This window comes from Eleginops maclovinus, chromosome 13 (genome assembly GCF_036324505.1).
Source record: "Eleginops maclovinus isolate JMC-PN-2008 ecotype Puerto Natales chromosome 13, JC_Emac_rtc_rv5, whole genome shotgun sequence".
Taxonomy (NCBI): domain Eukaryota; kingdom Metazoa; phylum Chordata; class Actinopteri; order Perciformes; family Eleginopidae; genus Eleginops; species Eleginops maclovinus.
The window spans coordinates 966,652-983,565 of NC_086361.1; the positions used below are offsets into that span (position 1 = coordinate 966,652).

Consider the following 16,914-nt stretch of genomic DNA (forward strand, 5'->3'; position numbering starts at 1 on the left):
CAATGCATACATCTGCAAAGATCACACCATTGTTACCTGCCCTGCATGCAACTGAGGGCACAGGAAGGCTGTTTTTATCCGGAAAATTCGTTTTTAACAGTTAAATGTTTTGGAAATTAATTTTGATATGTCGGGTAATGAGTTGGAATACATTTGACTAAAAACTTAAAACGCATGAGCTATCAACACATGACTGTGATCATTAACTACAGTCACAATAATTGGAGATTTTATGTATTTTTAATCAAAAACAAGGTAAGAGTTCATGTAAATTTGGTCTAATTTTCCTTAAATTCCAAAAAAGAACTGGTTTAAAATGTGTTTGAATGAAGTTGGCATTAAAGATGTAACACATAATTGCGTGAGGTTTCCATTTTAAATTATTTCAGTAACAGTTAAGCCGGGGGGTCAATTTGACCCCATGAGGACAACAGGTTTCATTATGTGTTGCCATTAAAAATATACAAAATTACTCAATCGATTAAACAATTAATCAAAATTTATTTATGTAGCCAATACCACAAATTTTACATTTGTCTCAGGGGACTTTACTTTGGATTGTACTGAAGTAAAACTAAACTTCCTTACTGATTTGTTGAGATGTACTGTGTATGTGCTTCCTGTCAGTATCAGATTAACAGTACATGATTCACACTTTGATAGCAGCACTGAAACACACACATACATTCACATGCTTCTGCTGCAACGATTCAGCAGATGGCTATTTATGATGGAAATCTTTTTTGAAAAAGGGGAAGAGGAAGTGAGCTCATTTCTGCTGCTGTCGTAGAAATGTGAGAACTGAAATGAGTCTCTGTGATCAGACTGCGAGATGCGATGCTCTAAAGAGGAATGGTGAGTATCAGAAACAGTTTGGTGATTTCTTCTTTCAGGGATTTTCTCATATGCAATAGAATCTAGGTATTGGTACTTAAGATAAGATATATAACTGGATGTGAGGTATTCCATCCTTTCATTTCACTATCAAATACTGGATTTAAGACTGTCGGTCAGACAACACAAGACATTTGCCAAAGGTGACATTGTTTTGCAAGTACTTCACTTTGAGTTTCCTCTCCTGAACAAATCGTAATTTGCTCTAGACAATTAAGACTAACAAGTTTGCAACAAAATTATCATTTGTATTGTTACCATTACACCACTGCGCCGTTGTATCGTTTTTTTCTTGGAATTCTGGAGAAGAAGGTGTGCTGTGACTCTTAGTTAACAACATACTTTTTGGTTATTGGGGGCAGTGGGTCTGAATCCTTTCCTGGCCAACCTGTCTGCATGGCACAAACCACCAGACCTCATATTTTGTAGGCTAAATGTATTGTATATTTTATATATTGAACATTTCTTTATAATCCTGGTACAGAAAAGTGAAACTTACTCACAGAATACACATTCTCCTGCAAAAGTATGGTTAGCATTAGAATCACCATTATTTATAATGGTGATTCTAATGCTAACCATGATGACAAAAATATTGGTATTATTCTTTAACATTCAAATAAACCAGGTTTTACTTTCAAGATGTGCTACAATCTTCATAATGTAGACTATGAATTAGCAACATATTAGAAGAAATTGATATTGCACAGTTACCTTTTCTGCAATATGAATTGCAAAATGAAAAATCACAGGAATGGTGACAGAAAATGTTGAACATCATTTGGCTTTATTAAGTTAAATGCTTCAATGTCAGTTTATGGAGCGTTTGATTTCCTAAACAGCGCCATTATTTATGAGTGGAACACACATTACAAACAGGGACTCTGAGCAACGGACAGGCCCGTCCAAATTTCACCCCAGGGGCGCATCTATCGTTTCCCCAACCCAATTCTATTTAGCCATGGCCACTTGTGCATTAGCGTAGCTCTGCACGACTGCATCATGGACGTATTCAGCCCACATGTTAATATCACGTCTACTCTAGCTTGGGAGAAAATCTATATAAAAACTTAGAGCAGTCTGCAGCTGGATGAATACTTTTTGACAATGTTGGAGCATTACAAAGTACATTTACTCAAATACTGTACTCATATACAAAGCATGACAAAACAACAAAACAAGCTATTAAGCTACATATTGGATTCTAGTTTATTATTTTTAAATCCACAGTGAATTAATATTAAATATATATATATATATAAACATGAGCTATTGTTGGAAATAATTAATATATTGAAACGGAACATTAAAAGATAATTCACTGTTTCTGGACGGAGCATATATGCCCAATTCCAGTAGTATTACAGGATGTTGTTTTTAGCCTCAGATAGCATATAGCTAATATTGTATTGTATATATGAGTAGAGGGAGAAGGACCAGTGCAGTTACATACTAAACACACCGCCTCTACTGGTCACTCATTGATGCTGCAATGATACTATTGCCTGTTTAATAACTGATAAACCTCAGAAGGATTGCATAATACAGCGTTTCTCAAAGTGTGGGGCGCGGAGGTACTGCAGGTGGGGCGCATGGAATCAGAAGAAAATTGTTTTTTTGTTTTTTTTTTGGTCATTCCTTTCTGTTTTGCTGATAAAGCTCACTCACAATGGATTCCGTAATTGTCCTAAACATGTTAAAAGAACATTAGATAGGAAACCAGCAAAAAAAAAAAAAAAAGCTTGCCTGGAACCATAGTGCGAATAATAGGCTAGACGTCGGCATGTTAATTGCGGCGGAATAATGACAACAGAACAACAGGGCAGCAGACGTGTGTAGGCTATATCATTTAAGGTTCAAAATGGACAAGTTTGTTACAAGGGCAACAAAAGTTGGCGATTCGGCGACAACAGAGAAAGAGAAGACAGGCGGGCCAAACCAATCGAAATGCCAACCAAAGAGAAAGTATGATGAAGCGTATCTTGCTTTAGGATTCACGGTAGCTGAGGTGGGTGATGAGGAGCGACCCGTGTGTGTTCTGTGTCTTCGACAGTGGCGATTCTAGAGTCTGTTGGGGCCCCAAGCAAAAATTTCCAGGGGGCCCTTCCGACCAGTATCTTTTACAAATGCTGCTTACGGGCCTTGGCTTGTGCAAATGCTGACACTATGTCCTCCAGATCCACAGACCTTCGCACACTGTGCTCTATTGAAATAAGAGCCAGTCCTGAAAGTCTCTCTTGTGACATGGTTGACCTGAGATAGGTTTTGATTCGTTTTAAAGCTGAGAAACTTCTCTCGAGAGAGAGAGAGAGAGAGAGAGAGGCAACAGTGACTGGAAGAGTTAATAGCAGACGGAAGGCAATGCTGAGATTTCCATAAAGATCCAGAAGCTGTTCCTTGTAAATGTAATCAAGCATCTCTCCTGGGGAGGCAGATACATGATCAGGAAAGGCATAGACAGCAGCCCTGATCTCCAGAACCAAATCCTCAGAATCAATGTCATGTAGTGTGTTTTCCAGTTTCTTGCAGCTGTCTTCAAGTTTGCCACCCTGAATATTTTTGACATATTTTCTTTGGAGAAGATAAAACCATAAAGGGCATAAACATCCTCCATGTTTGAAAATCTTTCCTCCAAACGAGTGAGGGCTGTGTCCACTAGGGGCAGGAAAAACTCTCCGTTAAAGTGCTCATCTGGAGTGGACTGCGTTTCTTCTCTGCCCTCATACAGGAACTGCCTGGTTGTTTTCCGCTTTCTTTTTTCAGGAAACTTCATATCAATCTCTAGGTTTTCTGCTATCGCTCTAGCATCAGTCTGAGAGGCAGCAAGTCCATTTCCCCTGAAATTCTCCAGATACACTCTCACTGTGCTTGTTTCTCTTTTAAGTGTTTCAAGAGAAACAGTGGGACTCTGGAGAATCTTGCTGACGTGGTTGATCTGATACAATATGTTGTACCAGATTACAGTGCACATTACAAACTCCATGTCAGGAGTTCATCCTCAATGCTGGTTGCTGTGGACAATGTCTCTGAGTCCTTCTTCTGCACTGAAAGTTTTTGGAGAGCAGACAAAGCTTGTATGATCTCCGGCAGGTGGTAACGCACCACTTTCACACTGTCAATCCTGGCCTCCCATCTGGTCACTGACCAAGATTTTACTGTTAACTGTTTGACATGTTCCTGTAAACTGCCCAGCGTTGCACAGAGGAGCTAAAAAGATTATACAGTCTCTGGAGAACACAAAAAAAGGAGATGGAGACTACTGAAGATTTGCAGCATCTGCTACAAACCAGATTAAGAGTGTGACTACTGCATGGGACACACAGTGCCTTCTCATTCATTTGCAATATTCTTGCTTGAACCCCTTGTTTATGTCCCATCATGTTGCTCCCATTATCGTAGGATTGTCCACGGCAATCTGCAATGCTCAAGCTGAACTGGTCCAGCTTCTCCAGGAATGTGTCACACAGACCTTTGCCAGTGGTTCTTGAACATCAACAAATCCTACGAAATGTTCAGAGATAGATGCGCCAACTGATGGCTCGCAGTTTCACCACTCTCAAGACAACAGAAAGCTGCTCGGTGTGGCTAATGTCAGGAGTACAGTCCATTATGACAGAAAAGTACTTTGCTTTTTTCACCTTTTTGACTATCTCATGAACTACTTTGTCTCCAATTAGTGCTATGATTTCATTTTGGATTTGACTGCTGAGGTAGTGCACCTTTGTTTCCTTGTTTTGGATCCTCCTCAAATGTTCATTCATGATTGGATCAAATTGTGCCATTAATTCCACCTGTGACAAGAAATTACCATTATGTGGGTCATATAGCACATTTGTATGCCCTCTCAAAGCGAGGTTCCTTTCAGCTAGGTGGCATATTATGGCAATCACTCTGTATGACACCTCTCCAGTGCTGCATCTCAAGACGCATCAAATCCTTGTTGATCTGATCAATGGCTGTTTTAGTTTTGAGCCTCATCTGGAGTTCATGCCAAGTTGTCATACAGGTAATGTGTGTTTTGGAATATTCATGTTCCTTTAGATGTCCAGCCAGATTCCTCCAATTTCTGAAACCTCCTTTTGTAAGTGCATTGTCCTGTTTACCAAAATCTTTGCACGCAAAACAGAAGACAGAGTCTGTGCTAACTGAATAAAGAAGCATGTTCGCTGTCTCTTTTCCCATTTCTCATTACCATTTCGTAGTTTCCTTGTGAATCTACGTGGATTTTTCTCAGAATTCTGTGGGAAAACCACATCTTTGATCTGCTTAGGCCTATTTGTGACTAATGCACACACTTCAGTATGGCTTAGAACACTTGACCATTCTGCAGGGTCTTCTGATGTGGTCAAGCTGTTGTAGAAGCAGGTGACGTGTCATGATGAGGGGTAGGAGTTGCAGTCCTGCTGGAGGTGGACGTTGCCGGAACTGAATGACAAAAAAAAACAAGGTATACATTGTCATAAAGAATCTTTACACGGCATGGTATATGTTATCAACTAAAGTAAAATGTATTGATTTATTAAACTCACAGTCATCTGTATCATAACCTGGGATGGGCACTCGATGTGCCTCTGGTGTATCTTCCTGCTCATGACAACCACCAGGCGGAGTGTCCACTATCCCACTGGAGGTAGATGTTGCTGGAACTGATATGACAAAAAACAACAGGGTATATATTATCTTAAAGAATCTTTTCAGAGCATGTCACATGTTATCAATTGAAGTAAAATGTATTGAACTCACAGTCATCAGCATCATAATCTTGGGATGGGCGCTCGATGTGCCTGTGGTGTCTCTTCTTGCTCATGACAACCACCGGGTGGAGTGTCCACTATCCCACTGGAGGTAGATGTTGCTGGAACTGATGAGCCAAAAACTAAATTGTGTAGTTCTATATTGTCATAAATAATCTGTACAATGAACAATTAAACAGTTACAGTCAACAGTTAACAATTAAAGTGGAACACTGGACTTACGGTTTTCATCGTCAGCATTTGGTAGGGGCACTTTATCTGTTTTTTTTGTGGTCATAAATTTAAGTAAAGATCCTGAGGAGAGATATGAAAGAGATTTGTAATTGTTCTCCTTGGGCATAGCATTATTCATTGCTATCATAGCATTCATAGTAGCTAGCTTAACACTAGCTGCTAGTCTGTCTCCCTGTTAGTTCAACAATAACTAACACTAGTCAGTAGTTCAATAACAGGAGTCATTTACTGTTGATGTTATGCTTAGATCATTATCTGCTCCACTTACACCGTCTTTCTTTCTTTTTTATTCATCATCTTTTTTTTCCTTCTTCTTCTCACAACCAGATGGATAGCTCCTCTTCATTTTCCTTCAGCTTAGTTTCCAATTTAATGAACGATGGCATCACACGGGTTAACGTGAAGTGGGGTAACTGACCTAGAGACGTCACCCATTCACTTACGTTCATTTTCGAAACGGGCGGGAAGTTGGGTTTCTGCCTGGCAAAGCCAATGTCAATCAACATTCCATCCAATCGGAATATGTGTACGAAAAGACTCCCTTTATTTACGTGACGTTGCCTAGCATTGCTGCGCATGTGCAGTTGGAGAGTAGCACGTTTAAGTTTGCGACCAAATAGTAATTAACGTAGTTTGTTACTATACAAGTTAAGCGCCTCTGTAACATCAGTGTTAAATGCGTATGTGCCGGTTGGTGTGCGTACCTAGTAGTTGGCTTAACATGCCAGCTCTTGGGGGCCCCCTAGCGGCTCGGGGCCCCAAGCAGTTGCCTGCCTCGCCTGTTCAAAAGCTGCGCGTCTGTATATATATCAACCATGAATGTTACTCATTACGCCACCGACCGGCTCAAACAACGTCCTGCTTGAACCATCTAAGTGTTGTCAGCTCTTGTCAGCTGTTTACAATCACCGTTTAACATGGATGAAATAAACCCCCCCATGTTAACTGGTGATATTCACAATATGACACAGGCAGACGCTGCCAACGCAAGCCTCAAAAAACGAATTCAAAAGCCATGTGTTACGGACAAAACACTAGCATGGCCATCTGAAAGGATATTGCTTTGCTTTTTTTTGCCTAAAAAAATGCATATAGTGACCATACAAAGCACATATCAAACGCTATGAAACTAGCCGCTGTGAGCAGACGCGCAGCTTGTGAACAGGCGAGGCAGGCAACTGCTTGGGGCCCCGAGCCGCTAGGGGGCCCCAAGAGCTGGCATGTGAAGCCAACTACTTATGAAAGTAAGTGTTTATCGCTGACGGCGATAAACACTTACTTTCAGAAGGTACGCACACCAACCGGCACATACGCATTTAACACTGATGTTACAGGCGCTTAACTTGTATAGTAACAAACTACGTTAATTACTATTTGGCCGCGAACTTAAACGTGCTACTCTCCAACTGCACATGCGCAGCGTTGCTAGGCAACGTCACGTAAATAAAGGGAGTCTTTTCGTACACATATTCCGATTGGATGGAATGTTGATTGACATTGGCTTTGCCAGGCAGAAACCCAACTTCCCGCCCGGTTTTGAAATGAACGTAAGTGAATGGGTGACGTCTCTAGGTCAGTTATCCCACTTCACGTTAACCCGTGTGACGCCATCGTTCATTAAATTGGAAACTAAGCTGGAGGAAAATGAAGAGGAGCTATCCATCTGGTTGTGAGAAGAAGAAGAAAAAAAAAGATGATGAATAAAAAAGAAGAAAGACAGTGGTAAGTGGAGCAGATAATGATCTAAGCATAACATCAACAGTAAATGACTCCTGTTATTGAACTACTGACTAGTGTTATTTATTGTTGAACTAACAGGGAGACAAACTAGCTGCTAGTGTTAAGCTAGCTACTATGAATGCTATGATAGCAATGAATAATGAAAGCTATGCCCAAGGAGAACAATTACAAATCTCTTTCATATCTCTCCTCAGGATCTTTACTTAAATTTATGACCACAAAAAAAACAGATAAAGTGCCCCTACCAAATGCTGACGATGAAAACCGTAAGTCCAGTGTTCCACTTTAATTGTTAACTGTTGACTGTAACTGTTTAATTGTTAATTATAAAGATTATTTATGACAATATAGAACTACATAATTTAGTTTTTTGTCACATCAGTTCCAGCAACATCTACCTCAGTGGGATAGTGGACACTCCACCTGGTGGTTGTCATGAGCAGGAAGAGACACCACAGGCACATCGAGCGCCCATCCCAAGATATGATGCTGATGACTGTGAGTTCAATACATTTTACTTCAATTGATAACATGTGACATGCTCTGAAAAGATTCTTTAAGATAATATATACCCTGTTGTTTTTTGTCATATCGTTCCAGCAACATCTACCTCCAGTGGGATAGTGGACACTCCGCCTGGTGATTGTCATGAGCAGGAAGAGACACGAGAGGCACATCGAGTGCCCATCCCAGGTTATGATACAGATGACTGTGAGTTTAATAAATCAATACATTTTACTTTAGTTGATAACATATACCATGCCCTGTAAAGATTCTCTATGACAATGTATACCTTGTTTTTTTTTTGTCATTCAGTTCCGGCAACGTCCACCTCCAGCAGGACTGCAACTCCTACCCCTCATCATGACACGTCACCTGCTTCTACAACAGCTTTGACCACATCAGAAGACCCTGCAGAATGGTCAAGTGTTCTAAGCCATACTGAAGTGTGTGCATTAGTCACAAATAGGCCTAAGCAGATCAAAGATGTGGTTTTCCCACAGAATTCTGAGAAAAACCCACATAGATTCACAAAGGAAAACTACGAAATGGTAATGAGAAATGGGGAAAAGATACAGCAAACATGGCTTCTTTATTCAGTTAGCACAGACTCTGTCTTCTGTTTTGCGTGCAAAGATTTTGGTAAACAGGACAATGCACTTACAAAGGGAGGTTTCAGAAATTGGAGGAATCTGGCTGGACATCTAAAGGAACATGAATATTCCAAAACACACATTACCTGTATGACAACTTGGCATGAACTCCAGATGAGGCTCAAAACTAAAACAGCCATTGATCAGATCAACAAGGATTTGATGCATCTTGAGATGCAGCACTGGAGAGGGTGTCATACGCAGAGTGATTGCCATAATATGCCACCTAGCTGAAAGGAAGCCTATATGACCCCACATAATGGTAATTTCTTGTCACAGGTGGAATTAATGGCACAATTTGATCCAATCATGAATGAACATTTGAGGAGGATCCAAAACAAGGAAACAAAGGTGCACTACCTCAGCAGTCAAATCCAAAATGAAATCATAGCACTAATTGGAGACAAAGTAGTTCATGAGATAGTCAAAAAGGTGAAAAAGCAAGTACTTTTCTGTCATAATGGACTGTACTCCTGACATTAGCCACACCGAGCAGCTTTCTGTTGTCTTGAGAGTGGTGAACTGCGAGCCATAGTTGGCGCATCTATCTCTGAACATTTCGTAGGATTTGTTGATGTTCAAGAAACCACTGGCAAAGGTCTGTGTGACACATTCCTGGAGAAGCTGGACCAGTTCAGCTTGAGCATTGCAGATTGCCGTGGACAATCCTACGATAATGGGAGCAACATGATGGGACATAAACAAGGGGTTCAAGCAAGAATATTGCAAATGAATGAGAAGGCACTGTGTGTCCCATGCAGTAGTCATACTCTTAATCTGCTTGTAGCAGATGCTGCAAAATCTTCAGTAGTCTCCATCTCCTTTTTTGGTGTTCTCCAGAGACTGCATAATCTTTTTAGCTCCTCTGTGCAACGCTGGGCAGTTTTACAGGAACATGTCAAACAGTTAACAGTAAAATCTTTGTCAGTGACCAGATGGGAGGCCAGGATTGACAGTGTGAAAGTGGTGCGTTACCACCTGCCGGAGATCATACAAGCTTTGTCTGCTCTCCAAAAACTTTCAGTGCAGAAGAAGGACTCAGAGACATTGTCCACAGCAACCAGCATTAAGGATGAACTCCTGACATGGAGCTTTGTAATGTGCACTGTAATCTGGTACAACATATTGTATCAGATCAACCACATCAGCAATATTCTCCAGAGTCCTACTGTTTCTCTTGAAACACTTAAAAGAGAAACAAGCACAGTGAGAGTGTATCTGGAGAATTTCAGGGGAAATGGACTTGCTGCCTCTCAGACTGATGCTAGAGAGATAGCAGAAAACCTAGAGATTGATATGAAGTTTCCTGAAAAAAGAAAGCGGAAAACAACCAGGCAGTTCCTGTATGAGGGCAGAGAAGAAACGCAGTCCACTCCAGATGAGCACTTTAACAGAGAGTTTTTCCTGCCCCTAGTGGACACAGCCCTCACTCGTTTGGAGGAAAGATTTTCAAACATGGAGGATGTTTATGCCCTTTATGGTTTTATCTTCTCCAAAGAAAATATGTCAAAAATATTCAGGGTGGCAAACTTGAAGACAGCTGCAAGAAACTGGAAAACACACTACATGACATTGATTCTGAGGATTTGGTTCTGGAGATCAGGGCTGCTGTCTATGCCTTTCCTGATCATGTATCTGCCTCCCCAAGAGAGATGCTTGATTACATTTACAAGGAACAGCTTCTGGATCTTTATGGAAATCTCAGCATTGCCTTCCGTCTGCTATTAACTCCTCTGCCTCTGGAGAGAGAAGTTTCTCAGCTTTAAAACGAATCAAAACCTATCTCAGGTCAACCATGTCACAAGAGAGACTTTCAGGACTGGCTCTTATTTCAATAGAGCACAGTGTGCGAAGGTCTGTGGATCTGGAGGACATAGTGTCAGCATTTGCACAAGCCAAGGCCCGTAAGCAGCATTTGTAAAAGACACCGGTCAGAAGGGCCCCCTGGGAATTTTTGCTTGGGGCCCCAACAGACTCTAGAATCGCCACTGGCTGTACTTTCAAAAGGTATTAGTCCACTGTCTTACCGCTAATGGCCTGAGCTACTGTTCAGACATTGAAAGAACCAGGTGAATATTTATTATTGACTATTTACTTGTAGCTGTTCCCAATTGAGAAAAACTGTCACAATTGGCTACAACTTCATCACTGGATGAATAGAGGCATGGTTTGGCAAGGGATTTTTAAATGTTTTGGCTGTCAAATACATGCAGGACAGTAATCGTTGTCCACAGGAGGTTCCCCCACACAAAGGCTGTGATACCAGCTTTTACAAAGCGTGCACTACGTCTGGAAGAAAAGGGCAAAAAATAAAAAATTAAAAAGAGATATGCTTTAGGAAAAGTTGTAAAACATTACAGTAATCTACTTCAAATGCTCCAAACTTGCCTTACCCATTGGTCATGGGTGTCATGTTCGCCACACACCCGACATAGCTCCGACAAATCATCTGTTGATTACAGATAGCCATGTTATTGGCTGAAATAAATAGCACTTGCATAACAACTGAAAACAAATTAGAAACCAACCCGTTTCCTTGATGAGCTGTTGCGCTATGTCCATTCGCAGATGACTGATCTGGCAGCGCCAGCTTTAAGCGCCGAAAAATTAGATTTTTCTGGCCCCATTAGGCTGCCCGGCAAGATCCAAGATGCATTACGAACCAATACGTCAGGCTTACTTCAGTGGGGAAGATTAACCTGAGCAATAAGGTTCATGATGAATACAGCGAGTAGCTACAAATTGTAAGCAGTATCGCTGAGCAAAGTGACGACAACGCAACCACACACTTATAAAACACACACTTTATAAAGTCAGGCAACACTAACCATTAACCTTTAATCACCATCCGTTCACTGTTATTGATCATTGGGAACAGCAGGCAGATGTTCTCCTGTTGTTTTGTATTATTGCAGCTATCCGACGGAATCAGTGCATGGGCTACACAGACTGCCAAGGTAAAGTCAGAACGAAAACTGCGCCGGTAAAATATGCGTGTAGAAAACGGCTTATGCCACAATAGGATAGCAGAGTAGTGAACATAGTGAGAGTAGCCTCGCTTGCTATGCTAACATCACCTGTCTAATGCCAGAGACACTTTCATAACGGCGTTGTGATGCCAAACAGCGTCAGACTGAAACATTCACCTATGGGGGAGGGGGGGTATGCATCAGCTGCTCGTGTGACAGTCAGACAGTGAATATGAATCAGTCATAAGAGTGCACGTAAACGGTTACGTCCTGATGCAAGCAATGACGCAGCTCCACTTGAGCTCCACTCGGCCTCTGAGCGGTGGAAACACAAGGGGTGCTACAGGCTAGAACCAGAAAAACAAAACATCGGATCTTGAACCGGATCCGGTTTGGTGGAAAACGGTCATAACTGTGATGCTCTATGCAGGGGCAGTTCTAGGAGGGGGCCAACAGGTGCTAGTGCCCCTGTCATGCTGACTTGGGACCCCCATTTGGCCCCCTTCAAAAAGTAAAGTTTATAATATTATGATTTATTGGCTATAGTGCTGACGCGATAGGCGAAACTAATGTCACTCAGCATTCTAGTCTCAGCAAACAACACGCGTCATCTCCAACCAGAGGCTGTTCCCTTTTTACTTCAAGTAAGATTGAAGACTAGACGTTGAGAGACTAAAAATCACCTAAAACCGCAGGATATTGTTCTGTAATGTGAAAGAAGAGGAAGCTTCATCCTGGGATGCAGAGACCCTGATGTACAGCAGAGATTGAACTGAACCTTATATTCAGTGTTGTAGCAAAAACTGTTCATGTTATTGAATACAATTGTAACTTAGTTACTAAAACAAGTACTTTAAATGAAAATAAATAAATACCGATTATTAATGAAATAGTTTCATATTATCATTAGTCAAGATATTTATTGCACGTCTGTCTGTTTTCAGGGTGGAAACCGTCGTCAGACACTCTCCCTTGAGAGAGGGTGGATAGAAGTATAATGCTTAACAAGATATTTAGGCAACCAAATCGTTACAATTAACTTTCATGAAGTAAAAACACATACACCTAAAGGCCTTTTAACCCTTTCAAAGCAAGAAAATGAACAAACATTTGAAGCCATTACTTTTCAGGATAAAGGCATGTTGTGTAATGGGTTGTGTTTTCCTCTACAGGTTTGGACTCTTAAATACCATGACTGGCAACACATGTCAACCTGGCAGTGTATCAACAAACAAACCTGCCATGGGAGGTTTGTCTTTAATGCAGAGACTTCTTGTCTTACTTCTGTTACTCCTGGTACACATTAGCCCTTCACTAGCCTATTCGCTGAATAACTGTTCCAGGGAATATTCTGAGAATGCCTTGGCAGATGTTGTTTTGGATTGCTCATTCCGTAAACTTGTTTCTATCCCTGATGACATTCCCAGTCATGTGAGTTCAGTAAAACTCTCGAACAATCTGGTTGAACAGATTAACAAGGGAAGTTTTGGAAACTTGTCAAAGCTGAACACTTTGTTCCTGAGCTCCAATCTTATCACCCAGGTGGAGGACGAATCTTTCATCCATTTGTGTGCATTGACCCAGCTCTACATGGACCATAACAAACTGACCATCCTGACAGACAAGGTCTTCCAGGGACTGTCCAACCTCACCATGCTTGACCTCAGTGAAAACAACATCCAGTTTATTCATACCTCTGCCTTTCAGTTTCTGTCCAGCTTACAAACCGTTAGGCTAGACAGCAACAAACTCCAACACGTCTCTGACCTGCTTCCCATCCTCCTGCTACCAAACATACAGAAGCTGAGCATTCAAGATAATCAATTTTCCTCCTTTGAGACCAAAGATCTTCCATTGAATGTGTCCTCAAGTCTGAAGATGTTAGATGTGTCTAATAGCAAGTTGGAAAAGTTCAGCATCACAACAGAGATCTTTCCTTACCTTGAGACGATAGACCTCTCCGGGAGCGGCATAGATCCTGGTCTGAAATGGGCTGTACCTGACAAGACCTTACTGAGGAACATAACCCAACTGTATTTAAAGGACCCTTTGATTGCCTTTGAAGATTTACGAAAAGTCCTGCAGAGTCTTGACTCACTGATGCATCTTAGACTTAATTATATGAAGGAGTGGATCCACAAAGGTATTTTAGCTACAGTTTGCAAAATACCAACACTCACAAAGCTAGATCTGTATTACAACCACGTTCCAAATTTAAGTTCACAACTTGTAGATTGCCACCAACTCAGTGAGCTTGATCTGTCTAATACTAACATGAGGGAGCTGTCAAAGGGCAAGATACAATTTATGAGGCAACTGAGGGTTTTAACTGTACAGACAAACCTCCTTACCAAAGTGCCTGATGATATTCAGAGCCTCTCGTCCCTTAAAATCCTCAATCTTGGAGACAATTGTATTTGTGACTTAAGCTGTAAGGCTTTCATAAACACAACAGGCCTCACAGAGCTTTATTTGGATTCCAACCACATTGCCAAATTGGACAGATGTGTCTTTGAAAATCTTAATGAACTGAATATTTTAGATCTGAGTAACAACCTGCTGTGGACATTGGGAGGTGTCTTTAAAAGAGGCCTGCAGAAACTCGAGTTCTTGGATTTGAGCAGTAACAATTTGATTATTCTTGAAAATGGGGATTTTCAAGGTTTAGGGTCCTTAAAATGTTTAAATGTAGTGTCGAATCATATTGGTAGGGTGAAACGTAGGACTTTTCTCGGACTGAACAACTTAAGAAACCTTACTGTATCTCTTCCTCTTGAGTATGAAACTCATTTCAGAGGAACAGGGCAGTTGGAACATCTTACAATCTACTTCTTTACCGACAGCACATCCAAAAGTCCTCTTCGAAGCCATCAGGACGCCTTCTTCCAATTTAAATGTTTGAAAGTTCTTACTATAAAATGCGAAGGTTATCACTCTGGCCCCCCCCTTGACATACCATTGAAAATGCTCCAGGCTATGAAACATTTAGAGGAATTTACATCTGAGAACGTCTACATCACTGCCCATGACCCAAACACATTTCAATTCAACCCCCGACTTAAGAGTCTTACCATCATACAGACTGACTTGTCAGATTTGATTCCTGAACTGTTTGAGGCAATACCAAACCTTCAGGTTCTCGATCTCTCTGAGAGTAAGATCAAGTCTTTGGATTTTTTGACCCAGCTCAACATGCCTGCACTGAGATGTTTGAAACTGAGGGACAATGAGATTACAGTGATCAACGAGACAATCTTCCAGTCCCTCCCTGCACTCACATACCTGGACCTGGAAAATAACCCTTTCACATGTGACTGCTCTAACGCCGGCTTTATCCAATGGGTGAAGAGCAACAACAAAACTCTGGTTGTTAATGGCCACCAGTATACGTGTTCCTTTCCTGCGGCTGAACAGGGAAGCAAGTTGCTGGACTTTGACATCCAGTCCTGTTGGATAGACTTGAGCTTCCTCTGCTTCATTTCCAGCAGTTGCATAACTTTGGTGACACTCCTCACATCATTCATCTACCACTTTCTGAAGTGGCAGATAGCTTACACCTTCCACCTCTTCCTGGCATTCGTGTATGAAAGCAGAAGGAGGAAGAAGGGAGCTCCTCATCATTACGACGCCTTCATTTCCTACAACATTCACGACGAGGCCTGGATTTACAGAGACATGCTGCCGGTGCTGGAAGGAGAGCAGGGCTGGAAACTGTGTCTGCACCACAGAGACTTCCAACCAGGTAAACACGTACATAACTCACACACAACTCACTCATACAGTGGGGCAAAAAAGTATTTAGTCAGCCACCAATTGTGCAAGTTCTCCCATTTAAAAAGATGAGAGAGGCCTGTAATTTTTATCATAGGTATACCTCAACTATGAGAGACAGAATGAGAAAAAGAAATCCAGGAAATCACATTGTAGGATTTTTAATGAATTAATTGGTAAATTCCTCGGTAAAATAAGTATTTGGTCACCTACAAACAAGCAAGATTTCTGGCTCTCACAGACCTGTAACTTCTTCTTTAAGAGGCTCCTCTGTCCTCCACTCGTTACCTGTATTAATGGCACCTTTTTGAACTCGTTATCAGTATAAAAGACACCTGTCCACAACCTCAAACAGTCATACTCCAAACTCCACTATGGCCAAGACCAAAGAGCTGTCAAAGGAGACCAGAGACAAAATTGTAGACCTGCACCAGGCTGGGAAAACTGAATCTGCAATAGGTAAGCAGCTTGGTGTGAAGAAATCAACTGTGGGAGCAATTATTAGAAAATGGAAGACATACAAGACCACTGCTAATCTCCCTCGATCTGGGGCTCCACGCAAGATCTCACCCCTTGGGGTCAAAATGATCACAAGAACGGTGAGCAAAAATCCCAGAACCACACGGGGGGACCTAGTGAATGACCTGCAGAGAGCTGGGACCAAAGTAACAGAGGCTACCATCAGTAACACACTACGCCGCCAGGGACTTAAATCCTGCAGTTCCAGACATGTCGCCCTGCTTAAGCCAGTACATGTCCAGGCCCGTCTGAAGTTTGCTAGAGGGCGTTTGGATGATCCAGAAGAGGATTGGGAGAATGTCATATGGTCAGATGAAACCAAATAGAACTTTTTGGTAAAAACTCAACTCGTCGTGTTTGGAGGAGAAAGAATGCAGAGTTGCCTCCAAAGAACACCATACCTACTGTGAAGCATGGGGGTGGAAACATCATGCTTTGGGGCTGTTTTTCTGCAAAGGGACCAGGAAGACTGATCCGTGTAAAGGAAAGAATGAATGGGGCCATGTATCGTGAGATTTTGAGTGAAAACCTCCTTCCATCAGCAAGAGCACTGAAGATGAAGCGTGGCTGGGTCTTTCAGCATGACAATGATCCCAAACACACCGCCAGGGCAACGAAGGAGTGGCTTCGTAAGAAGCATTTCAAGGTCCTGGAGTGGCCTAGCCAGTCTCCAGATCTCAACCCCATAGAAAATCTTTGGAGGGAGTTGAAAGTCCGTGTTGCCCAGCGACAGCCCCAAAACATCACTGCTTTAGAGGAGATCTGCATGGAGGAATGGGCCAAAATACCAGCAACAGTGTGTGAAAACCTTGTGAAGACTTACAGAAAACGTTTGACCTCTGTCTTTGCCAACAAAGGGTATATAACAAAGTATTGAGA

General features: G+C 41.7%; 1 protein-coding gene across 1 annotated transcript in view; it reads left to right on the plus strand.

Moving 5' to 3' along the window:
• The first annotated feature begins 810 nt into the window (after window positions 1-810).
• The window catches only part of LOC134875038 (toll-like receptor 13), a 42,570-nt gene continuing 26,466 nt past the window's right edge, over window positions 811-16,914 (plus strand). Inside the window, exons 1-3 of the mRNA XM_063899436.1 lie at window positions 811-855; window positions 12,918-13,185; window positions 13,249-15,487. Of these exons, the coding sequence (XP_063755506.1) occupies window positions 833-855; window positions 12,918-13,185; window positions 13,249-15,487 (2,530 nt within the window). The 5' untranslated portion in view covers window positions 811-832. The remainder of the gene's footprint in view (window positions 856-12,917; window positions 13,186-13,248; window positions 15,488-16,914) is intronic.